A 27,087-nucleotide genomic window follows, 5' to 3' on the forward strand; every position below is an offset into this window, starting at 1 on the left:
TGGGCCTCCTAATCTGGTTTCTGCAGTGATAGCAAGAGAGAGACCCAGTCTCAAGTAAGGTAGAGGGTGAGGACCAACCCAGGAGGTTGGCCTCTGACTCCCACATACGCCAGTGGCACAAATGCTCTCTCTCACACACACATGCTATCCGTTTACAATTCCTGTAAAACTACACACAGATTTAAATGTGTTCACTGTGACGAGAGACTAGACTCGAAATGTGGTTAAAGTTCCTTACCAGACACTCACAGTTTTTTGGATTTTGTTTTCTTTTGCCAGCAGAATGAGAGATGTGTGGGTGTGCGCATTCATTAAGAGTAATTGTTAGCACCTGTGAGGCACTTTACCTTGCTCTGAGAGCTTGCCCAAACTTCGGCTCTCATGGGGACTAATTCATGTTTCACAGATGGGAATAATTCAGGAGGTTGGGTGGGAAAGGAGAGTCAGCTCCAGCCCTGAGCCTGGCCTCCGCCCATAGCCCAGTGAACTGTGCACACTCCCCGCAGCCAAGCTTCCCCTGGTTCTGCAGGCGTTGGGAAGTTACTTCTTAATGGACTTGCCTTAGCCTAGCATAGGCTCCTCATTAATGAGTCTGAGAATGCTGGGAGGCGGCTAGTTCCCCTTCCAGCAGTTATCATTTCACACTCGTTTCACACCAGTGTTTTTTTTCTTTTGGTGTGTTTTAATTGTTGGTCGAGCCTCTTAACTAGTTTGACTGAAGATCAGCATCCAGTATAAAGTGCTCCCTAAATAGAGTTCAGATCATGTATTCTCTTATTGATATCTGTCCCACTAGTGAAGGAAGTTAGCGGATGGATGCCTGCCCGCCTGCCAAGTGGGGGACTTTTATTTTGTGTTCCGTGGACAGCTTTGATAATTAAAAGAACTTAGTGGCTCTGAGAGAATTCAGTCATCTGCTGATCCAACAGAGGAGATTGCTTTTGCGTTTAACTATGGAGAGGGCACCCAGACAAAACCAAGTCTTAAGGGAAGGTCTTCGCCCTTGACTGTGTCCCTCACGTTGGGGTATTTTGTTTTCTATAGTGCTGATGATGTGTTTGCCACCCCACAAATCTCATACGTTGGCACTTTAACCCAGTGTATGACTGGCACAGTTTGCTGTGTGGGTGCCACTATGCCAGAAACTGAGCTGTCCCCAAGTCAGAGCTGGAGTTTGGGAGGTCCCCTTGGAGTGATGCTTGGCTCTCTGGCTGCTTTCTGATTCCTGGGAGCTAGTCTCACAACAAGCTTTTGAAGACAATCGAGGCATGGTTGTGTGCTCCCCTGGGAGGTGATGTCTCCCGGGGATGCTGGGGCTGAGGACGCCTGGAGAAAAAGAACTTGTGTAAAGTTGATCTCCTGTCTCACTCCCCTCATAGTAACTAACCTTCAGGACTGTGCTCCCCTCTAATGTTACCTCTGCTAAGAGCGTGACTGACAGAAATACTGATTTGGAGAAATTAATGCATAGTCCCTAATGATAAAGGTAACTCCTTGATGGGTAGGTCCAGGCTCATGTCCGTATCTCTGAGAGGGCAGCAGTGAATGTTGCATCTGCTTGTTCCCTAAGGCCAGTGTTTCCTGGAGGGGTGGGGTGGGGGACGGGACCCTGCAGAGGAACTGGGGACATTGCCAAGTGAGGGACACGAGAGGCAAGAAAGAGGACTTTCCCAAAGAGCAGGTGGTTGGCCAGATGACGGCCACAGAGGGTGCCCATGACTGTCCCAAGACAGAGCAGCCGAGTGGAGTGGTGGAGAGGTAGCTGCTGTACTTCAGCGTGGGACAGAAGGCACGTGGAAGCACAGGCTAGCCCCAGGCAAGCCTGGGGAAGGGGGTGTGAAGCCTGGAGAGAGGTGTGAAGCCAGGGGGCTTGCGAAGACTATACTTGGGGACTTTTAGGTTGGTTTCAGGAAAGGACAGGTTTTCAGAGTTTTTTGGAGGGAAGAGTTTTGTTTGTTAAGTTGTGATCGTGCTTTTCTGAAACCTGTTTCTCTAGGAGGGGCTTGACGGGGTGTTAATAGGAAGCCAGTCTGTGCCAAAGTTTGCCACGGTAGTAATACGAAGGACATGCATAGGAGTTGTCTTGTTTAAATCATTGTAGTTCGTGGTGTAATAAAACACTGGCTCCGCAGATTCATTAAGAATTGGCAAACAGGAGGACAGCAGGGGCGGAACACAAATCCCTGCCCTCACAGACATCACATCCTAATGGAAATGGTTCTGAGTGTGCCCAAACCCATCATCGCGGTCCGGTCACATGGTTTCTTCCCTGGTTCTTTGCACTTGTATTAGGATGCTGTAAATGCATCCTTTACCACTTCGTTCCATTGTCCTGCCGTCCCAGTTGTCCTTTTAAATCATCTTGTACAGTGGATGTCTGTCCACAGTCCAGCCTGCTCAGCATGTGTGTGGCCGGTGACAGTACACTTTGCTATCTCAGAAGCAGAGGCGTGGCAGCATCTAGTGGGTGGTGTGAGTACTCAGAGAGGGAGTAGCTATCAACATTTCGGAGTACTCGTTTAGAAAAACAGTCTGAGACTTACACAGACGTCCTGTCTGTAGCTTGCTCTCTTGTACATGGGTAGCTTTCCCAGATGGACAGGGTAAGAACACAGCTGATAAGATACGGAAGTCTTGCCGGGCGGTGGTGGCGCACGCCTTTAATCCCAGCACTCGGGAGGCAGAGGCAGGCGGATCTCTGTGAGTTCGAGGCCAGCCTGGTTTCCAAAGCGAGTTCCAGGAAAGGCGCAAAGCTACACGGAGAAACCCTGTCTCGAAAAAAAAAAAAAAAAAAAAAAAAAAAAAAAAAAAAAAAAAAAAAAGATACGGAAGTCTTATTTGATGGTTTTGTTTTGAGACACAGTCCTGCTAAACAGCCCTCACTTTCCCCAAACGTGGGTCCTCCTGCTTTTCTGCTGGGACCCCACGCCTGCCCAACCACCCGGTTCGTTCCTGCTTTTGTGTTGGTTTCCTTTGTAGCGCTTGCCGGGCAGGTGTTGCACCATTGAGCTACACCCCCAGCTCCAGAGTGCAGCCTGTCTCACAGGACATACTTGGAAGCATGAACAAAATCGAGTTTTGTGCCTTGCTTGCTTCAACTCACTTAAGTAAGTTGGTCACATACGTTTTCACTTAAACTTTTGCTGTGGACCTGTACATCTTGCAAATCTTGGTCACCTGAATCCGAAGTGTAAGAACCGAGATGTGGAGTTGTGTTGTTCGAATACAGTAATTGTATGAATGGTGAGTTTCATTATGACATTTTCATACATGGGTCATCCACCACGGTCACCCTCATGACACCTCATCCCACCAGCCCCCCTTATCAAATAGCCCTTTATTGAGAAACCAAAACCCTGAGGAAAATCTCAAGGTTTTGTGTCTAGGAGGGAAGAGGTGGAAGCCTTGAGCTGTGCCTTATTAAGGCAGGCAACCTGAGAGGCAAGAGGGAACTGAGCCAGCCTGTGAGTGAGTGAGTGAGTGAGTGAGTGAGTGAGTGAGTGCGCGTGCGCGCCAGAACTGGGAACCCAGACACAGGGGAAGACAGGGCTGGCAGGAAGCATCTGAATCCGAAGTGTAAGAACCGAGATGTAGAGTTGTGTTGTTTTGGTTTCTCACTAACCTCAAGAAAATCGAGTTAACTAAATTCCGTGGGCAAGTTTCAAGGGCTGGGAAAGTTGTTCTCGCTGAGGATAAATGATCGAGACTCAACGGCTTCTTTACTGATGATGACTTGGTATTTTCGTGGGGACGAACTATGTCTTCTAACCCGGGGCTTGTGTCCGACCCCCCTCTTCCACAGTGCCCCCCAGAGTATGGCGGATGCCCCTCAGAGAAGCTTGTCTGCCGTTGGGGATCTGTGCTTTTTGGGGCTCCTGGTGAAAGGGCGTTGCTTGCTCACAGCGTGTGCAGATCCCAGGGGTACCACTCGGCACTGCTTGTAGAGTGGAAGATGAAGAAGTCAGATCTCACCCTCAGGTAGACACAGCCGGAGGAGAGAGGGCAGCCCACTGTCTGTTCAGCTTGTATCGATCTCGTCCTTCCCGTGTGCCGGCCTGTCTACCCAGACAAGGATAACCGAGCTGAGACCCACTTCCGCCTTCAAGGATCTCATTCATAGTCTGCTGCTAGGGACAGAAGAATGGTGCTGTGTGCTGACTGGAGCCCGAGGAAGGTTCTCTTCTTCACTGTATTACAGGGACTGGAACCAGTAGGGGCGCTGAGGGTGGCATCCGGGGTGACCCTGAGGCCTGTGAAATGTGACCCTATAGGTCATTAAAAAGACCAGGGCCAGGGCTGGAGGGACCGGAGAGATGGCTTATCAGTTAAGAGCACTTGTTGCTCTTGCAGAGGACCCGGGTTTGAGTCTCTCCGGTCCCAGTTACAGTAACTCCCATGCGCTCTTCTGCCCTCCTCGGGGGCTTGGCACACTTAGGATGCACAGATGAGCATGCAGGCGGACACTCACATAAAATGATAATTCTAATTAAAAGGTTTAAACGCAGTGTTTTAAAAGACCAGTGGACATACCGAGGAAGAGCACGGCAAATTGCGGGGTTTCCTTTAGTTCTTCCTTCCACAGTGCTCGGTAGCCTCGAGTTTTATCCAGTCGGGGGGTTTTCATGTTTCCACTGGAAAGTTGTGAGGCCTGTAACTGTAGTCCGTTATCAGCCTCCGTGAGAGTTACTGGCGTGGAGCTGCTCTTGATAAAAGGACTGGTTGATTGGAGCGCTTGTGGAAGAGTTGCTGTTTGTTTGGCGGGGAGAACAGTTTCTGTCTCGTTCCCCTCGGTATCCGCTTGGATTTAGAACTAGAAAATGGCGACGAGGGCTTTTGAAGCATGTACCTGACACTTGTGAGCCAGACCCGGCCAGCGTAAAGTCAGGGCCGTTTGTTGTTACCGCTTTTGCTAAGGTGAGAAGAAGCTGATGTTCACGAACAACGGCTTCAGGATTCCACTGAGGTGGGGAAGACGTTTTAGGAAGACATGACTTCAGATGTATGGGGGACAGGACGTCAGAGTAGACTGGGATTTGTGGGCAGGTGCCTTTGCTATTAATAATTGCCTAAATTGCATTTTTAAGGGAAGAGTGCCCCTACTGAGTAGAGTGTAGTTTTCCTTGAACCCTTTTCCTGTGATCTATTTTTCTAGCCATGGCACCTAACTCTAGTCAGTTCATGCTGCAGTAGAGGGACCACGGAAGCCAGGGCCCTCCGCAGACCCCACCACAGCACATGGCGAGTTCCAAAGCTTCGCCATGTGCTAAGTGGCTCACTGTTTCTCCTTGTCTGGCCTGATGATGGACACAGGCGGGAAGAAGAGACCTGTTCTAAAGAGTGAACGAGGGAGAGTGAGGAGCATGTGGCCTGGGCCGAGACCTGTGAGGAGGCTGCATTCTCAGGCGGAGGGGCCGCTGTTACCGCTGAGGTCATCCCAGCTTACAGGTCACTGGAGGGATTCCTGAGAGCCAGTCACAAATCCAGAGGTCCTCCTGGGGCTTTCTGATTATTAGTCCTTTGACAATAGCGTGTTCTCTCGTGACAGATTGAGCACGTGAATGACAGCAGACACTGCAGTGTGGGAGCTGAGGCATGGTAGTTCAGTTTCGCAGTCACTGTTTTTAGTCTGTCGATACACTTTTGGTGGCATGGCTTACTCAATTACTAGGCATTTATCTTAGCTTTTTCTACTTTGATGGACGACACAAGCATGAGGTGACATGTAAGGATATGTTAAACGACATGCCGAATGGATTTGGACTTGGTGGTGTGTTCGTTTGTATTGTATAATTCATGAAAGGATGATGTATTAAGATGGTGAACTGACTAATGCAGGAACGGGCTGGGGAGACGGCTCAGCAGTAAAGAGCACCTTTGCTCTCCCAGAGGACCTGGGTTTGGTTCCCAGCACCCACATGGCGGCTCACAACCATCTGTGACTCCAGTTCTGGAGGCTCTGACGCCCTCGTCTGGCCTCCATGGAGAGTGCACACATGCACACACATACACACACACATACACAAATAAATATTTTAAAACACCACAACTATAAGGTATCAGAGCCTAACATAAAATGTTTCTGTGTCTGAATCAAATATGTCATCTTTGTGTCCAAAAAACGAAATGTTATTCACAAGAATTTAATCACTTGTTTTGTTGTGTTTTGCTTAAGGTGTATCTTGAAGAGACAGATGCCTAAATAATGAATATTAACTGGCTGAATAGCAAATAGTCCTGAGAAGATAGTTTTGATAATATAAAATATTTGGTTGTGACAATAGGTATGCTTTCAGATTAGCCTTCAAAAGGCATGTGAGACGTGCTTGTAGTCCCAGCAAAGCCAGGTGTGTGGCACATGCCTGTAATCCCAGCAGAGCCAGATGTGTGGCACATGCCTGTAATCCCAGCAGAGCCAGATGTGTGGCACATGCCTGTAATCCCAGCAGAGCCAGGTGTGCCAGCAAAGCCAGGTGTGTGACACATGCCTGTAGTCCCAGCAAAGCCAGGTGTGTGGCACCTTCCTTGGAAGGTAAGGATAGGCAGATGGGGAGCTCAGGGTCGTCTTTGGTCATAGTGAGTTAGAAGCCACCCTGGCATAAATGTGACCCTGTCTAGAAGTAAAAAAATAAGCCGTCATTTCTTTGACTTGACACAGAGTAAGTGTCTCTGATACTATTCTCCCCAGTTCTCAGCAAAGCCAGCCAGATGGCTCCAGAGCAGCTTGTCCTAGAGAGTCTGAGTTCAGTGCAGGGGTATCAGCATAGACGGAACTTGGCTGTGGCAGCCATGCCTCGTTCCTCTCCAGCCCCTAGTGTTTTCTCATTCCTTGCACTTAAACATGCAGAATATGGCCGGGCAGCGGTGGGAGGCAGAGCCAGGCGGATCTCTGTGAGTTCGAGGCCAGCCTGGTCTACAGAGTGAGATCCAGGACAGGCACCAAAACTACATGGGGAGCCCTGTCTTGAAAAACAAAAATAAAGACAAAAAACATGGAGAATATGTCTTTTAAGGGAGAGTATTAATGATGTAGTCATTTTTTTAAAGACCAGAACAGTGATGTTTTACTGTAAAATAGCCTGGACATACACGCTTTGCACTTGCTACTTACTTAAATGTTCCTGTAACACTATTTGATGTTTCCAAGAGAGCTTTTAAACGATGTTCACTCTTAGTAATTAAGTTGGAACTGCTTTATAACAATACAGTATTCAGTGTCTTCCTAGGCCGCGTCATCACAGAGAGCATGTGATCCACAGAGCTTCTGTCTCGATGTCACGTGATCATGCAGGAGTCTTACATTTAAAAATGCTGGTCACCAAGGGTGTCTGTGGCTCTAGGAAGCTTTGTTTCTGATGCTCTGTCTCCTTGTGCTGTAGGGAAATGGTACCTGTCATGTGATCATAGTACCCACACTAAACTGCCCTGATCCCTTGCCCCAGACCCCAGATCAGCCTCTACAGCAGTCTTCATGTTCATGTCAGCTGTTACCTTCTGAACCTGACAGGAATAGGCGGCGGCAGGGGTGGTAATGGTTTGGTTTTGCTGCCTTCGTGTTTTTTAAATAGTAAATATTGTGTAAAGAATTAAGAAGCAGCACAGTTTAGGAAGAAGAGGACAAGCTATGAGGCCAGGAAGACCTGGTTCTAAAGCCCCCAAGTTCCCTAGACTACTTAATCTTTCTGCCGGAGTCTGTCCTCCTCAGTGACAATGAGTCTCCCCTATGGCTGTGCTCAGGCCTGCAGCCACTGCATCTGGAGCAGCACCTGGAGCAGCCCCTGGGCCTGGGGAGATCTCAGCAAGGATAGCCTTAACAATAGTAGCAGTAGTCATGGTTACAGTATCTCCATTATCTCCATTTTACACAAGAGCTTAATGGAGATGTGGAAGTTAACTTCCGAGGTACTGCACACACAGATCCATGCTCTGGAACCCGCCTTATATGGTAGGTATCGCTAACCCCACTTTACACTGAGGACTTGAGGTACAGAACTGGTTGAATAACTTGGACCTCGGTTACATAGCTGAGGAGTCTGACCCTTGGATTGACCCTAGGCAGCTTGCTCCAGAGCTCACTCCCCCGTCACTGAGCTGATGATGTCTGACCTTGTCCACGCCATCCTAGGAACATGCTTTGCAAGAGATATCTCTGCTGACGATGAAGCCTCCTGGGGTTTGTTGCATATCTGAATAATGTGTGTATGAATTTTCTCACGGAGTCCAGCTTGTTAAGTGATGTCTCTTCGATGGAAGCTCCCTCGGTTTTTCTGGATTTGGTGGCTAGTGTCCTTCCCATTGGTGCCTCTAATAGTCACCCCACACACACACCCTGCACCCCCATAAGGCCTCCTCGTGTCCTCAGTGTGAGGTGGTGAGTGGCTGTGGTCTGCATGCCTTTTCTGGAGCTCACTCCTTCCCTGGCTGTCAGCATCTCCTCCTTCAGCTGTGCTGGCCTGGCATCCTCTCCCAGGTCCTGATGCTGAGCATCCTCCAACATGATTCATAGGTCAGTCACTGCCGGTGGCTCAGCTGTGTGCGCTGAAGGTGCCCCATGCTGTGTTTGTCAGAACCCCGGGCTCTGTGACAGTGAACAGAGAACACTCTTGAGGCCCCTTTTAAAAGTCCGTACGTCGGGGCGCTCTTGTAGCAGTAGAGAGGTTTTTAGAGAAAATGGGGGTTCTTAACGTCTTTGGACGCCCTCCTTGGCTGAGAATAAACGCATTAGATTGGTGTAGCTGATGAACTTGGGCTTTGTCAGGGATTAGATTTGAGTCAAGCTCCAGTGTCTGAGGACCACTTCCCTCCCTCGCGGGGGGGGGGGGGGTATTCAAATCTGGAGACTGCTGGTACATGCTGAGTAATCTCTTCCCACCCTAGTTTAGATCTTGCCTTGAAGTCAGGGTGAATTTTGTGTTCGCTTAAGCCCTACGTTAATCCATAAGACAGTTGGTATCAGGTTCTTCTCTGGGTTTTGCATCCTAGGAATACTGGCTCTTGGAACAGGGGTCTCTAAGCAAAACCCAGAGCAGTTTTCTTGCAGTGTGTTCCATGGAGCAGCACCTCCCTGTCAGACATGTTCTGCTAAAAAGAGTTTCCATGCTGTGGGCCTTCTTGCCTGCCATGCACCTAGGTTTTCACATTAGAGACTGAGATACCCTGCAGTGAACAGGTTCAGCTGTCTCTTTCCGCTAGTCTGCACACACGTGATATTTGCAATTATAAAGTATCATCTCTTCAAAAGGTGGCTTCTGTATACTTGGTACTGTTCAGTACCATTCATCCTTCACTGGTTCCGTCTGCCAGTCCTATTGTTGATAATTGTTCAGGCACCACCACCTCAGTAGATCTTTCTAGATCTTCCATAGATAACTTAACAATGGAGTTGATCCTACTGCAGCATTTCTGGGATGGCAGACTCTGTCCACTGTAGCTTTTTGCATTATTTTATTCTTCTGCCTGACCCAGTGCTTACATGGGTAGGGTGCCACTCCTTCAGTAGAGTGGTTTGCTAGCCTTAGGAGCACAGAGAGGAAAAGCTTTGTCGGGAAACCATTCTTCTAATTCTGAACACCCTAGCTAGCCCGCCTTCCCACCCGCCAGAAGGAAGGACTGTAGCCCTGTATCGCCCTCAGGGTTGCAAAGAGGTCCTTTTAGCAAAGGCCATAAGAGGGCGTTGCATTCTACCTCAGTGGGAACTCTTCTATTAACTTCAGAACATTTATGTATCTAGCCACTTTCCCTAAAATATCCCTCAGGACTAGCCTTGGTTAGTGAATCTCTTAGAAAGATGCTCACACATTTGGAGAAGGTCCCCGAGAAAAATCCACACTGTCACACCACACACTTGGGATCTTCTGGATGTAAGGCAAAGCAGCGAAAGAGCAGCCGCCGCCGTTGTCTCGGCCAGTTGCCTGCCTCCGGTCACATGCTCTGGGTAGTGCTCCTGAGCACTGGCAGGAGGAAGCAGGCTGCCTTGCTGAGAACTGTGCCACACAAGTGGCGGAGCCCCCGTCTGCTGCTCTGGTGAAGTGTGAGATCTCATTAGGCTTAGGCACCGCCGCCGCCGCCGTCTGGTAGACTTTCCCAGGCCTGGATGTGAGCACAAAGAGGTGGAGTTCTTGAGAGGAAATGGACAGCTAGGCAAGCACTCACTGTAAGAGAGCGTCCTCTTCCGTGCTTACTAAGGAAAAGGGTGCTCACAGCATCCCATTCTAAAGGTCCTCCATCAAGTATCAAGGTCACAGCCAGGAAAAGTATAAACACTGGAATTTTTAGCAGTGACTATCAAAAGAATACAAGCTTCTATGAGTGTTTATTGGAAAGGAATACGTGGGAAATGGGACTGTTGATCATAAACTCCCTTGGAAAACATGGCCACTCAGACAGTTATTTGCATTATATCTATGACAGCTTTTCCGAATTCCTTCCTGAAGAGAAGCGTTCAGAAGTACTGTTACAAAGATGACTTCTTTGATGTGTGAGAAAGGATTTAACTTATTTTTAAGTAGTAAGTGTCCCAAGAGCGACCAGTGACTTTACAGCCCCTCTGTCCATCTGTCTGTCCATCCGTCATCGTGAGGTACTTGCTTCCTGTCTCTGCACTTCTCATACATTTCCTAAGTGACAGTTCATGAAAAGAACTACTCCTATCTCTGCCCAGTTCTACCCTTTCCCACTGTCTACATAAATATTACAAACTGAAACTTTAGTTCCCAGCTCCTGACGGCAGTGGGCTGCACTGAACTCAAGGCAGGCAGCCGGCTGGTCTCACTTCAGTCTGGCTTGTTTCCTTTCATGTCCGTATGCACGAACCCTTACCCTGACAGCACATCTGCCCTCGTCCGTCCCCTTGTTCTCCACAGCTGCTTTTGTCAAAACCTTAACTCACATTGCTGTGTCTCGGCTAGGCGCTCCCTGACCGGCTCACTTCATCAGTGCCCTGCTTTGTCTTACCCCTCTGCATTCTTCACGCTTCGGTTCAGTTTCAATGATGAAGGTGTATTCCTGTCTCCCCCGACCCACCCCCGTTGCTGGTGTCTGCCTGATATGTCTGAGTTGTCTTTTCCTCCAGCAAGCCTTAATTTCTGTTGCATTTTGATGTTTGCTCAACTTGTCGGTGTACATAATTGTCCCCATAACTTAAACTTGACAGAAGGACATGTGGTATGCTTTCATTCTTATAGATTTATTGATTGTCATATTCATCCAATAACATTCAGAAGAATTCTTTTTCCACATGTAGGTGCGGCATTTCCATGACGTCACCAGTTTCGTGGATCAGATAGACTTACACCGCTTTTGAATAACTTGAATTTGGCTGGTTTGGCTAGAATCTTCAGCTACATATCTGGGCTACTTGGGGGTGCCGAGGAAACTCCGTGGCCCTGCTTTTGCAGTATTTATTATGTTATTTCTTTCTTGGCCTACTAAGCAAAGAGATTGTTTGCAAAATGCTTGTGCTCCCTGGTTCTCCGCCTTGATGTGGCTTAAGCCACAGGTATCGAGCGTGTGAGTGTGGCGGTGGTTATCTGTAACTGTGTCCACCTGAAAGTTGAGCCGTGTTGCCTTTAAGTGTGTCAGTGACTCTGGGGGTTCAGTGTCTGTGTGCTGGCTTTGCAAGGTTTCCTTTTGCTTCAAGGCAGTTTTTTCAAAGTCATATTTGAATACTCATGTGAGTATTTGTGATCAATAATGATACCTTTTAGTCATAAATAAAATTATTGAGCAGAGTTGAGCAATAGTGTAGTCTTGTACAAGAAAAAAACTTTCCATGTAATAAGTCTTTCATTTCTAAATTATGTGCCCTTGTAGTATTCTGTATAACTGATCTTAAAGTTTACAAAGTGTCTGAATTGAATTACTGGTAATAATTTACCTAGCAATCCCTTAGAGTTTATTCGGCACGCTCATGCATTTCAAAGGTAGAAGGGCCCGTGGTATAGCATAGCTGTGTGATTGAAATACAGTTTCTCTGGTTCATTGACTTGTCTTCTAGAGAGACTTGGGACAGCAGGGTGATTCAGTGGGTAAAGGGTTTGCTAGGAAGCCTGACATTCCGAGTTCAGTTCCTGGACCCACGTGTGCAAGGACAGAACCAGCTCCCAAGGTTGTTCTCCGATCTCTGTGCACCTGTGAGCGTACGCACACACGGTAAATACATGGAAAAAGATTTTAGCAGGACTTGGCATGGAGTTAACTTCCTCGACTGTCACAGGCGCCTGACAAGGATGGAGGGGAAGGGGAGCCATCTGGATCTGTCCGCTTTAAAAACTGATGGATCAGCAGGCAAAAGCCTGCCCCCCTGAGTTCGGTCCCAGCAGTCCGTGAGGAGAACCACAGAGTGTAGCGGCTAGCCAAGGACAGGGAAGGGACCGAAACAAGAGACCTGCCTCAAAACAGCTGAAAGAACTGACTCCTGAAAAGTTGAGAGCCAGCTTCCACATGTGCACCAAGGGCACACACATGCTGGCACTAACACGCACACGTACACACTGGCACACGCCGTAAATTTGAAAAGTGGTTTATGCTGACTAGTAGCTCGCTGACATTTTATAAATCCCTGTTATTAAATGTGCATGGTGGCTATTCAAACAGTCTCATCCAGAGTACTGATTTAGAAGCAGAGAGACCTTTTGGAATCCTCTGGTTCTCTTTGAAATTGTTTACATGTCCCCACAAGCACTAATCTGTGGCGGGAGCTCCAGGTTGTGAGAGCTGGGACTGTCACACACAATATTTCTCCAGGTCTGTGTTGATTAAAGGTGATAGTCACGGTCTCTGTTGCTATTAGGTTACTCACAGAGGACAGGAAAAAACCTGCTCCCAAGCACCATTTCCTGAGTCAATGAGCCTGCGCTTGCAGTATGTCTATACATTGTTTGGTTGATGTTACACATAACCTTTGCAACCATGAATAAGATTGCTTTTAATTTTAAAATCACGTTGAATGATCCTTTAATAGAAATTAGTCCATGAATCCAAGTAAGTGAATTTATAGCGTGTATATGATTAATTGGAATACACTGTAAATGTAAATCAATCAAAATTACATGATGGAGCCAGCTGTGGTGGTACACATCTGTAATCCCAGTACTCAGGACACTGAGACAGGAGAATGACAAGTTTGAGACCAGCCTGGTCAGCATAGCAAAACTACCTCCAAACAAAAACCAGGAACAGCCGGCATGGCTCAGCTCAGCTCAGCTGCTGAGTCCCCTTTCACCCAAGCCCGATGGCCTCAGTTTGATCCTGGAGGAAACAGGCCGACTTCCATAAGTTGTCCTCAGATCTCCACAAGCGTGACGTGTGTCTGTGTGTAAAGTCCCATACATACATACAACACACATACATGCAGAATGAATAGACGTAATAAAAATGTGTAATCACAGGCAGGATATGTTGTTAATAGTCACACATTACAATGTAGTTAACCAGTTAACCAACATGAGCTTTTTAAAGGTGAATTCTTTTTATCCACAAAAGACTGAGGAAGTTTTCGCATATTAATAGAAATAACCCCGTCCCCAGTGATCGCCACTATAGACACTTGTTAACCCGTGGTCGCGTACACATTAAGAAGCAGGGTGATGGCTGAGCAGTGGGTTCGGTGGGTGAGGCTCTGGCCGTACAAGCAGCAGGACCTGAGTTTGAGTCCCTGAGACCCATTAAAGCTAGGCTGGCACAGAGAGAAGCGGAGTAGAGACAGGAATCCTGGAAGCTCGCCCTTCAGCCAGCCTGCTGTCCACAGCAGTGAAGAGAGCCTTGTGAGGACCAACACCCAGGGAGGCCTCTGACCCCCACCCCACCCTCACCCGCCGCCCCAGATACCTGCCTACACACCTTTAAAAAGCAAAACTCCAGCCAGTCGGGTAGGATGACTCAACACCTCTAATCCAAGCACTCCTGGAGGCCAAGCTGCAGAGTGACGCCGTGCCTGCCAGAGAGAAAAGGAGGGGTAGTCACAGTTTTTGGTTGTGCCAGAGTGTTCACCCAGTTTGGAGGAAGTTAGCTTGTTTCTCCGTAAGGTAAATAGGAGTTGGTTTTTCACCCTGAAGGTGCGGTGTTCCTGAACAGCCGAGAATAAAGTCTCCCGTGACCTGCTCTGATGGTGTGAGCATCTTACGTAGTGTTACTGCCTGTGCAGACCCGATAAACGGTGCACTCGGCAAAGGCGGAAGGGCCGCCCTTCCCTGTGGCCGGCTGTGGCCAGTGACCGTCCGTCCTGAGAGAACGCAACTGGCCCAGTCCTGAAGTACAGAATTTTGTTTTGTTACTGTTTTCCTGTCTGCCCATGTTCACGTCTAGTTTAGTGGATTCCAGGCAGTTGTCAATACTCATTTCTTTTTGTCACCTGCCGCAGAAAAGAGACTGACGTCACTCGTAAGCGGGTGTTGGTTTTGTTTTTTAAGTTAACGCAAGGACTTGTTCACGGTGCGCATAGAACTTTGCCTCCCTTGGCTTTTCTCGCCTGTGCAGTGGGACAGGGTGAGCCCCAGCTCACTTAACCGGAGCCTCGCTTAACCAGAGCAGTCAGTGCTGGGCCCCCCACTGCAGAGTTCTCAGCCTGGGGGACTCATCGCATACTCACTCTTTTCTTCCCTGGCCCCTTCCTTTGCCCTCTCTCCTCTTTCCTTGGTGGCAATATGTGCATTTGATGTGTGAGTTTCTGCTGGAGTGAGGGCCTGCCAGTGGCTGTGAGCTGTGTGCGTCTTTTTCCAGTGTTCTCTTCTGGACACCAAGAGAATCAAGAGTCTCCTTTGTGAGCCGGGCGGTGGTGGCGCACGCCTTTAATCCCAGCACTCGGGAGGCAGAGCCAGGCAGATCTCTGTGAGTTCGAGGCCAGCCTGGCTACCAAGTGAGTTCCAGGAAAGGCGCAAAGCTACACAGAGAAATCCTGTCTCGAAAAACCAAAAAAAAAAAAAAAAAGAGAGAGAGAGAGAGAGAGAGAGTCTCCTTGTACAGCTACCCAAGGTCTACACTGTTAAAGAAGTGCTAACCCATGCTAATTACCTCTGCTAGCCAAGCCAGAAAGCTTTCGTTTGGATATTATAATACTAGTTACTTCTGTTATGTGCTCTAATAATGAACAGAATGAATGCACTCCTTTAATTCTGGTAGTAAAATGGTTGCCAGAGCGGGGGCAGTATAATTGGTGTAGCCCAGGCTGGCCTGGAGTTTGGACTCTTCCTGCTTCAGCCCCCCAGGTACTGGGATTACAGAGTTGTGCCCCAAGACTTGGCTCACAACATCAGACTAGAGCCCTCAGCAGCTGGGCCAACTCCAGCCCACATTTAGTCCTCTGCTGTTACAAAGCTGCTGTCAGGGATTTCTCCGTGTTAGTAGTTAGCGTAATATTTCCAGGCAAAAATGAACCACTTAACTTTTTTTAAATGGTAGGATTCTGTGCATCCTGGAGAGCCTTGAGAGTCTTGTGTGTCTTTGTTATGCAGGCTCTTTGGGATCTTTGCAAGGAACAGAGTGTGTTAGAGTGTTTCATTCCAGACTAGAAATACTTTGGTTTATATTTATAGATTGATTTAAGAAAGATGAAAACCCATCTCAATAAATAACATTAGAATCTTGGCTTAGCTTGTTAAAGAATCTGCGAGAATGCTTCCCTCGAGGAGACATGCCTGTGGCCCCTGGAGAGTTAGAGCGTGTCACTTGGGGTGGTATTAGGGTGGCATTAATTGTCTAATAGCTGCCAGGGGACCCAGTACAGCCCTTGTGCCTACTTTTATTACTTGTCCCTCAGTGGCTGTGTGCTCCCCGAGTTCCGTCTCCTCCCATATTCCGTCTCTGCATCTGCAGCATCCTCCGCGTGGTTTATTTTGGTGCCATTCTTTAGGCAGTGTGTCCTGCCTTCACACTCTGAGAGTGACCCAAGGTGTACAGTCTCCATCTAGTGTAGAGTGTCTTTGAACAAGTCACATTTGGACCAGCCAACTATGAACTGCAGGATGGGTTCGGTATACAACAGGAGAGGTGACAGCTGAGGTGACCGTTTTCATCTTTCTTAAGCCAATCTATAAATATAAACCAAAGTATTTCTAGTCTGGAATGAAGCATCACGTTTCTAAAAGGTATGGTGTATCAGGCCCAACACACTGGTGCTACCCACAGGAAAATGGTAAAAATGCAGCCTATTCTGGAAGGTCTTCGAGTGCCGTGAGGCAGACCAAAGTTTAGACAGGTCCTCAATTTTATATTGTATTACAGTGGGTATGTATACACACACACACACACACACACACACACACACACACACACATATTTGCATACTATCTGCACAGACTGTGAACTGTTGGTATACTTCGGAAGGAAGTGTCTTAATGCTGTAAGAACGGGTCATGCCTGGCATGTAAGGCACTCCAGGAAAGGGGGCCTAGTTTATGGACCCGATGAGGTTAGTAAGATGATTAGACCCGGATATTAATAGAACAATAATAAATAGTATAAAATGGCCTCTTACAGGAAGGGAAGGTCCTTGAAGCACGTAGTGTGTAGCAGCTGTATTCTGTCGGTTTCTAAACCTAATGTCAGACCTAGAAAGGCCTTTAAAGTTCTAGGTCAAGCATAAATGTCTTCGGAGGAATGCTTAGGAAAACAAGGAAGGAAGCCGCATGTACCCCAGATAAACAGGAAACGAACCCCCCACACACCATCTGTTAGGTTTATCTAAGACCTTATTCTTGTATTCAAGTCTTCAAGGTAGTTTTCCCAGACGTGTCCTGGCTTTACTATAATCAGTTAACTTTGAAGGTGAGAAATATATGAGCTATTCTAGCCAAAACAAGCCTGTTTCTAGGTAGTAATAGCCACGGTTCACCTCCAGCACACGTGCACACACACATACACACGCCTGCCATGCTTAAGTCCATTAGCAGTTCCTAAGCTTCAAGGCTTTTTACTATAGTAGCTTTGGTTAAAAAGGGGAGCTTGTATTCTGAAGCTGTAGGATTCCGGCTGGCAGATCATTGCTGTATACGTAAGCACACATCCCTGACAGGCTAGGAGCCCTGTCTGTCCGTGGATGGAGGGTGTATTAGGGTTGTGAGGAAGCCATGTAAGCATGTGAAGAGGCTTGTCTTCCTTCCAGCGGGCTCGTTCCCACTTCAGAGACAAAAGAAACCAATTAGGTATGGTTTCTTCCTGGCATGAAAAATGGGATGAACTGTATGTTTTGTTGGTTCTGAGACCCCGGTGTTTGTAAATTACACCATTTTATATTCTATGAAGGAGGAAAATATACCTATAAAATTACAACTTTTGATTGTGTGGAGCCATTCAAACTTCAAATGATTAAAGTATAAAAATGCACATTTTAGAATTATCTAAAATTATTTTGAGAGAACTAAAACACGTTTATGTTTATAGATTAATTTAGGAGTGATGAAAAATTCTCTCAATAACATCAGAGTTCTAGATTTAATCATAAGTACAAAGTGATAAAAAGATTAAGTGATATGAAAAAGTCGTTCAGTGTTAAAAGGACATCCCTTAGGCCCGCCGAAGGTGTTAAATGATCGTTCATGCCCTCTGCGTGCCATACTCACGCTGCGCTCCTGGGCTTCGATGCGCAGAGTGCAGACGAATAAAGCATGTGCCAGCTACTGCCGCACAGTTGGCAGCTGGTGAGAGGGGCCACTTGGAAGGGGGGCTGTGGAAGGATGAACTCACCAGGCCTCCGAATAGCTGAGGAAAACCAGCGTGAGTAGAAATGAATCCAGTGAGCAGTCAGGGGAGTCAAGAGACAGCCTGTGCAGGAAAACCCTGAGCCAGGTGTCCTGGAGGCCAGGAGGAAAGGCACCACCAACCCTGCAGGGACCAGGCGGGTGGAGGGTGAGCCAGCCGGGGAGGCCGAGTGGCTGCTTCAGAGAATGTGAGCTTCAGAGATGCTGACAGACTTGTGGATTTGCTAGGGGCTCAGCCAGACTGGAGTGCCCCCTGTCCCCAGCAGCTGTTACTGTAACCTGGGACAGGTCCTGTGACTCTTCTAAACTGAGGGGCTTCCCGGGGCTCCCCAGATTGTTCCCTTCCAGGTCCTTCGAGTCTTAGGGAGCCACCTTCCTGCAGGGAGCTGTTCAGTTCAGGGGAAATAGGCTCCCGCGTTCTACCTCCTGCCTCCTCTCCCGTCCTCCCCCTTTCCCTTCTGTCTGCCTTTCTGGCTTCCTCTCTTACTCTGCGAGTGGCATCGGTCATCATCAACAGTAGCACAGTACTTAATCAGCATGGCAACTGCCAAGTACTGCTAGGTACCTGAACCATCACGTACAGCAGTGTGCGTCCTGCCTGCCTCCTTTCTTCGGAACAGTTTGTGGTGGCAGGAATGTTGGCTGTGTGGCCTGGCTGCCCATTTGTGAGCTCCAGATCAGATGTCGTCCTGAATACATGTAGGGCCATTCCTGACATTGTGCTGGCTGTGTGGTTCCCAGCCCTCCACGGTGTTGGCATTTCATGGGAGTCAGATGAGCATTTCTGCTCTGCTCCTGTTTATCTTGTGTTTTGTTTGTTTCGCTGAAGCTGCTGCCTCTGAGTTATGATTAACTGGAAAATTCCTAGACAAGTTCAAAGTTGACATTTTAGTAAGTTCAGGGTCATCATTCCTGGTGTTTCCACGAGAGCTTCCTCTCAGGGCAGAAAAGTATTATTCTCTAGCTTTACTGGCTTTCCAAAAACAGTTATTGAAGTTAGTCTAGAATTATAAAACTTGGTACTTCTCCCAGAATGCAGGTACTTAATCTTCCCTAAGAACAAGGCTTTGAAGTCTGTGTGATGTGGGTTATGTGCTTGTACATACATTGAGATGGGTACGTTTTGAAATTAGTAGTCTTCCAGAAAATGCCGCTTCACCTAATAGACTGTTAAATTAGTTCCCTAAAGTTCCTAGCTCAAAGATGATCTTAATTCTGGGGACTTGTCATTATGAAATGAAGGTCAAAATGTTTGTGGCAGGTCATTTCCAAGTATACCAAGAGCTCCATCACTGTGTTCTTGCTCCAGGAACATGCAGACTTGAGCATTCAGGCAATGGGACGTTATTTCAGGATATAGTTCTGTTTAGATTCTGTGTGGTTTGTTCAACCTTTACTTAGTTTGTTAAGAAAATAAGCATACCTCCCCCAAACCTGTGTGCATTGACACTAATAGTTAGAAATTCTGGAATAAGGATACTAAGATACAAATAAGATAGTTCTTCCTTGTATATTATAATATTGGTGTGGTGGGCAGTCTTTGTGAACGCAGTGGTTAATGTTTTGGATTCATTTTGGTAACTCCTGGGAAAGAGCCTGCATTGATATTATTAGTAAGCCTACAACCTCTAAGTAGAACCTCATTTTTTAGGGATACTATTAAAATTGATGGTAGCAGACAACATTCAGCAGTATCCACCTTAAACACAGTCAGGATCGTGTACACTGTTTTCATACCTTACCTCAGTCTTTTGTGGGTTTTATCACCTGTCTTTTCAGGTACCTGTAACCAGACTATAAAACGACCACACTGTTCAATTGTCCTTGGAAATTGTTTTTTTGTTTTGTTTTGGTTTTGTGTTTTGTTAATCTGACCTTTCTCTTTGTCCCATTTCTCCCTTGATTTTAGTCGAGAGATGGAGACGAAAGAAACCCTCAAAGGACTGCACAAGATGGACGACCGCCCGGAGGAGCGAATGATCAGGGAGAAGCTGAAGGCCACCTGTATGCCTGCCTGGAAGCACGAGTGGCTGGAAAGGAGAAGCAGGAGAGGCCCTGTGGTGAGTGCCGTGGGCGTCTGTCTGTTCTGGGAAGGGAGCACGGAGGAAGTGGGAAACCCTGCGGTCGCTTCCTACTTACTGAACTAGGTCAGAATTCAAACCCGGCTCCCTAAGCAACCTCAGCTGCTGTAGGAATGTGTGTGGTGGAGCGCTTCAAGAACACTGCCCTCCAGTATCAGCGTCTGTACCCTTGGTAGTTTTATAACATGCTTTCCAAATCAAAATTCTAATTCATTTGTGATGTTTCATCTCTGATAAGGCCCAAGAATCTTATTTCCAGAAACCTTTCAGGAAAGCTGGAAAAAGTTAGATTAAATAGACCCAAGAGCTGGAAATTTATGGAATTTGTCAAAAGAATAACGAGGTTAAGAAAGACGAGAATACTGTATCCTGTGCCGTGGTTTTCCCACTAAAACCGTTGAGGATGGCGTTGTGAAATGTGCCTCTGCAGTCATACACAGGAGGAAGTGCCCGCTGCCAGGCTGTCGATCGCATTTTGTTTATATTTTTCTCTTGAAGTAGAAATAACAGTGATAAGATTCATTCCACTCCGGCCAGGACCTGATAAAACCTCCCCACATAATCTTCTAGCCTTCATCTTCATCCCATGGGCCTGTTTAAGGTTAACTAAACACGAAAGTGAACATGTAAACTTCTGAATTTGATTGTATGTGTGTTAGTGTCTCGCCTGCATGTTGTCTGTGTAGCATGTGCGCACCTGGTACCCACAGAGGCCGGAAGAAGGCCTCGGATCCCCTGGGACTGAGTGTCAGAGGACTGTGAGCCATGTGGATGCTGGAAGGACAGCAGCCAGTAACAGTAACCGCTGAACCTTCTCTCTGACCCCCAAAGTTTCAATCTACTCGTCAGTCACACTAGCCACCTTCAGGTGCTTGACACCTGTGTGACCACGTGGTCCCCCCTGCCCAGCGAGCGCTGTGGGAGGCCTTGCTGCTCACAGTTCCTCAGTAGCCCCAAGGCTTTGTTGGACTCCTCTGTTGAGGTGCTGTCTGCCATGCAAATGCCACAGGAAAGGTCTGGCTGTCCTCTCCTGTCATCTCTCTCTGCTGCCATTGCGCCCAGCTAAGCTTCTGCATCTTTCCTTCACGTGAGGCTGCTCGTGGGGTCCTTCACCGTTTCACTGATTGCCGAAGATGGAGAGAGAAATCATGGACTGAGCTTAGAACATTTTAATGGAACAGCTTGTAGCGGTGGCAGTTAAGAAGGGCTTATCTCTACTCGGTCGCTGTGGAGCTCTCCTGAGCAGTGAGAGCCACCTGAAGTTAGAGCATGCTCCTCTCCACGCTCCTGGAGCTGGAGTTGCTCTGTGGTGTCGTATATCAAAGCCAACCACACTAATGTTAGATCGTTTAAAACAAATTTTTTTTCTCACTTTCTACTTTCCAGCAAATACTTAAATACCTTGCCTGTGTATGTAGGGCAGGAGGGAAGAGAGATGTATAGAACAAGAAATACAACATGTAATCCTTGAACATAATTGCCCATCCTGAATTTTATTGCTCATCGATTTCAAATTATCCTTAAGAAGTTTACTGTCTACTTGGGAGGTCTAATTTTGTTTATTTTTTTTTTATTAAATTGCTTCAAGCCTTCTTAAAATAGTAAATAAAAAATAAATATCTCCAGATGGGAAATTAGGCTCATACACAATAAGTCAAGTAATGTGTAAAATAATGCAAAGCACTTAATGAGTAGGTGCCAGATGTGTAGAGCGAGCAGAAGAACAGTCAAGAATTAAGGAAGATGAAAAATGTAGACTAAGGGCCAGTAAGATGGCCTAGTGGATAAAGGCTTACTCCAGGTCAGCCTGTCAGCTGTGTGGTCCTCAGGACCCACCCAGTGGAAGGAGAGAACCAACTCACACACGTTATTCCCTGACCTCTACATGATACTGTGGAGTGTGCATGCCCTTGCCACCCCTGACCCCACATGGACACACCCCCGACCCCACATGGACACACCCCCGACCCCACATGGACACACCCCCGACCCCACATGGACACACCCCCGACCCCACATGGACACACCCCCCACCCCACATGGACACACCCCCACCCCACATGGACACACCCCGACCCCACATGGACACACCCCCCACCCCACATGGACACACCCCCGACCCCACATGGACACACCCCCGACCCCACATGGACACACCCCGACCCCACATGGACACACCCCGACCCCACATGGACACACCCCCGACCCCACATGGACACACCCCCGACCCCACATGGACACACCCCCGACCCCACATGGACACACCCCCGACCCCACATGGACACACCCCGACCCCACATGGACACACCCCGACCCCACATGGACACACCCCGACCCCACATGGACACACCCCGACCCCACATGGCACCCCCCCCCACACCCCCGACCCCACATGGACACACACCCCCGACCCCACATGGACACACCCCCGACCCCACATGGACACACATACAAACAAACAAATAAATAAATAAATGCAGCTTTTTAGAGGTTGGAGAGGTGGCTCAGCTGTGAAGAGCACACACTGTTCTTTTGAGGGAACTGAGTTTGGTTCCCGGCAGCCACATTGGGTGGCTCATAACCGCCTGTAACTCCAGCTCCAGGGAGATCACTGCCTCTGTCATCCTCAGGCACCTGCACTCATGTGCACATATCCCCCACCATTAAAAACAATAAAAAAAAATAGAAAGAATGTAGGCTGCAGTCACAGAGGTTTTATGAACAGTAGGACTTTAACCAGAAGGTTAAAGGTGGGGGAGTTTCCCTCAAGTGAAATTGTACTGTACATAGGAGGAGGCCTCAACTGGACTGAGGATGCGGCCCGAGAGGCCTATATTTAAACTCGGCAGTAGCAGCAGCAGGTTGTGTAAATTGCATGTTTCCAGTTTAAGAATTGGTCTTTAAGCTTGAAGCATCCCTGGCTTTTTCCAGCCCCTTAATCTCCCCCCCCCCCCCCTTCCTACTGAGATTTGAACCCAGGGCCCCAAGTGTGCTGAGCGATCAATCACTCTACCGCCAAGAGTGCTCTGCGCCCTTCCCTAGCTTCTTATCTGTACCTTAAAATTATTGTAAAATAACATTTTTAATGATAGTTTAATATCATCGAATTGTATTTGACTACTTGAATTATTTCCCATTATTACTGTTTTTATGACCTACATTTTTTTTTTCAAAACAAATGAGCAGTTCTTGAAGTGCTAATTTTTCTTTATTCAATTCCTGATTCGTGTTAATTCTGAGTATTAAGTGAGCTAGAATTACAATAAATAGCACCTAGTAGTTTTCCTAAAATTTTGTGCAGTAACTTTAATTAGTATAAACACAAAATAATGATATTTGTGTAAGTAAAAATAGTCTCCCAACATTAGTGACATAAAGTAATACCAAATAGAATGTGACCTTTTGTCTGGTATGGTTGTGTTAATATTGTATAATAACTCAGATTTGTTTCCCGCTCTGTGATGTTCAAGTGTACTTCTTTGTATATGTTTAAGTAATCAAAACATTGAACTGTTTTTGTTTGATTCAGGTGGTAAAACCAATCCCTATTAAAGGAGATGGATCTGGAGTGAGTAACTTGGCAGCTGAGCCTCAAGGAGAAGGCCAAGTGAGCTCGGCCTCACCAGCGCCCAAAGGCCGACGCAGCCCGTCTCCTGGCAGCTCCCCGTCAGGGCGCTCAGCGAAACCGGAATCCCCAGGAGTAAGGCGGAAGCGAGTCTCCCCGGTGCCTGTAAGTTAAGATTTGAACCCGGCAGGCTCAGGTCTGCCGTCTGTTGACTCACAGCTCAGAAGGGTTGCCCAGCTGTGCAGCAGAGGCACAGCTGTGGAAGTGTGATCTGAAGGCCTGTGGGGGACTCGGAGATGCTTTCTGGGGTCTGTCAAGCCGAGACTAGTTCTGTACGAAGACCCGGTGTGTTGTCTCTCTCGTTCCTCGTTCCGCACACTAGTCACTGATAAAGTCGATGGTGCTCTCACCCCAGTGAACACTGGACTGCGACATTAGAATTGAGGTTTCCCTTCAGTAGTGTGCATGCACTGTGTGAAAATCGGTTTTGTTACCACCTTTTCATGCCTCCTGCCCCCTGCGTTTACTCTGTCTTAGAGAATTTTTGCTCTTTTTTTGCTATATATTGTCCACAAAAGAAAAGGGCTCCTTTGTTTTAAGAATGCCTTTGTCAGAGAAACTTCTTTTTGACTCTCATCCTTTTTCCTACTCTGTGGTGTGTGATCCAATGGAACACTTGGATAACGCACCTCTCCACACACTGAAGTACCGTCACCGTCGAAGGGAAAGCCTGTGTGCTGGTTGTTGTTGGCGTCAGAAGCTGGACTAGTCATCCTGTTTTTATGGAGCAAAATTATTAATTGAAAGAATGGCCAGCAGCGTGTGGCTGTTCAGACGTGTACTCAGCAGACCTTTTCCCCAAAGTGAACCAAACGAACTGTCTCATCAAGGGAAAGAGAGCGTTTTGACCACTGATGAGGTTGGAGGTTCCAAAGCAAAAATGAAAGTTTTGGAAAACGATTTCTACTATGCCTTCCTACTTCTCGGTATTTAGACTTTTCTCAGACTGACGATATAAAATGTTTTTTTTGTTTTTTGTTTTTTTTTTACATTATATAACTAAGTATATCTGTATGACTTAGTAAACCAGTATTTTCCAAATAGTATATGCTGAACTAAAATCACTCACAAGCTCCACTCAGGGTGTCAAGCGTACCCTGTGGATTTACTGCCATTCGGAGAAAGCCAAGACCGTTCTTTGAAGTTCACATCCCAGCTGCTTCCATGAGGCTGGAGAGGTGGCTCAGCAGTTAGGAGCACTGGGTGCCCTTCCAGGGGACCCAGGCTCCATGCCCAGCACCCGCAGGTGGCTCGCAGATGCATGTAATGCCAGTGTGGGGGAATCTGATGCCCTCTTCCAGTTTTGTGGGCATTGAACACACACAGTACACATACACACTTGGAGGTAAACACTTGCACACACAAGCTAGAGAAACAATCTGTTGTTTGAGCTTTGGGCTTATATTTGGGACCATGCGATCATAGAAAATAGGCATAGTTTTATTGAAAGGTGTAGCTAGAGTTTTCCTGCTTGGCCCACAGTCAGAACAAATCTCTGTCACCTGCCAGTCCCACAGCCACTCAGACCCAACCAAGTAAACACAGAGACTTATATTGCTTACAAACTGTATGGCCGTGGCAGGCTTCTTGCTAACTGTTCTTATAGCTTAAATTAATCCATTTCCATAAATCTATACCTTGCCACATGGCTCGTGGCTTACCGGCATCTTCACATGCTGCTTGTCCTGGCGGCGGCTGGCAGTGACTCCTTCTGCCTTCCTGTTCCCTCAGTTCTCCTCTCTGTTAGTCCCGCCTATACTTCCTGCCTAGCCACTGGCCAATCAGTGTTTTATTTATTGACCAATCAGAGCAACACATTTGCCATACAGAACATCCCACGGCAGAAAGGCTCTAAAATACTCCTTCCCCTGGTCTCCAGATTCCTTTTATATGTGTGCTTAAATCACCACATGTCACAGCAGAGCAGGTGTGGCTTTTTATATTAAATCAGACATCAGAGAGATGTGCAGAAGGACAGTCACAACTGCTAGTGGTGGAAATCAATGCTCATTGAAACCCTTCCTGAGTTTGAAGAGTAAGCGAGCGCATGAATGGCAGAGAGTACAGTTGTGAAAGCTGTGAACCCCAACCAAAGCACACTGCATTACCAACACTGTAACTTACTAGCTCAGACATTTGGAAGTTGGGAGCAGGAGCTTGTCCCCGCTCCTGATGGCCTCTGCTCAAGCCAAGCTTGCTTCCTGGCCCATGCACTGCCTCATCTGCATCTGGGGCTGTTGGCATCTACCTCCCTGCATGGCTGCATGGCTGCATGGCTGCTGAGTTGGAGCAGAAGCTGCTGGCCTGCGAGCTCTTCTTAGGCCCCCATTTGCATCTTGGTTTCATGAGGCCTCAAAGCAAAGGAGGACCATGAATATATATCAACAGAATCGCCTCGTCCCATCCTGCCTCCCCCAGACCACCCCACTTTTAGAGCACAGTAAGGCTGAGATGACACCGTTGGCCTGGAGTTGTTTCTAGACTTGGAAATCAGACAGCTTTAGTCAATCACAGACAGACAGCCCGTTTGTTACATAACCAGGGTGTGCCCGTCGCACACACCCCGGTATGGCAAAGACTCATGGTAGCTAGTCCAGCCATTGCTTCACCTTGTCGAGCCTAGGAAAGCTGGCTGTGGGCATTGCTAAATCAACTCTCTGAAACTCCAGGTTTGAGTGCTGCCCAATTCATGGGCTTGTTCTTTGCTCCAATAAACTGTTGTTTATCTCCAGTGTCTGTTCACAGCAGTCTCTTCATTAGCCCTAGGCAACCGCTGGCCTATTTTGCCTATGTGTTTGCCTTTTATGGATAGTCTTTCATGCCAGGCACCTTCGACTTGGGTCCTGTCACAGCATGCACTGGTGCTCCGTTTTCAGTTGTTGACTGTCCTTCTGTGTGCCCCTGCACCACGTTTTGTTGATCCGTTCATCAGATGGACTGCATCTTCCTGTGGGCTGTTAGGAATAATACAGGTGTGAACATTCACATACAGGTTCCTGTGTAGGGATAGCCTCGTTTCTCTTGAGTTCATACCTACGGGTGGGATGCCTGGGTGGAAAGTTTAACATTTTCAGAGACTGTTAAACTGTTTGCCACAGCCGAGGCACACTTTACACACCACCAAAGGGTTCTGGGATGCTTCATGGTCTGGCTACCACTTATTCAGTCTGGGTGTCTCCACCAATCATAATTCCTGCTGGATAATAATGACAAGACCAAGTTCTGGGGCAAATGAGTAGCGTGGCGAGCATGCTGTTTGTGACTGACCACCGCAGGTTTTGGTCGGCCTCCGGTAGGGCGTTTTAAAGGAGGAAGAGTCTGCAGAGTGTAGCCGGGAGGAGTCCGTGGCTGTGTTTTTGAATCCCGTCCTAGAGAGCCCCCGCCAGAGCCTTCAGTAGAAGCCAGGAGATTGCGTGTTTGCACTCACTGCTAGAAACAGCATTTTCCTGCTTATGGCGGTCACTTTTAATACCCTTAATTTGGGTTTGCATAGTACTTTAGAAGACCCAAGTTTATGGAGTAGTTTGTAAAATGACCATATGGATGTCTCTCAGGCAAAGATCTGTCATCACTTCTAGGAATGACTGAGAGTTTAGAAGTTCTTCTAAAATGAATGTGTCAGATACCAGCATTTTGCTTTTTAGTATACTTCATACATGAAGTTTCCCCCCACCCCCGGAATATCATCTGC

The 27,087-nt window shown here is 47.5% G+C and overlaps 1 protein-coding gene across 1 annotated transcript in view; it reads left to right on the top strand.

The window, feature by feature from the left end:
- Positions 1–27,087, top strand: part of Map3k1 (mitogen-activated protein kinase kinase kinase 1) — a gene marked incomplete at its 5' end in the record, with an annotated part of 65,611 nt that overhangs the window by 16,979 nt on the left and 21,545 nt on the right. Inside the window, 2 exon segments of the mRNA XM_028883566.2 lie at positions 19,600–19,750; positions 23,301–23,501. Coding sequence (XP_028739399.1) covers positions 19,600–19,750; positions 23,301–23,501 — 352 coding nt within the window.

This window comes from Peromyscus leucopus, chromosome 11, assembly GCF_004664715.2.
Source record: "Peromyscus leucopus breed LL Stock chromosome 11, UCI_PerLeu_2.1, whole genome shotgun sequence".
Lineage (NCBI taxonomy): Eukaryota > Metazoa > Chordata > Mammalia > Rodentia > Cricetidae > Peromyscus > Peromyscus leucopus.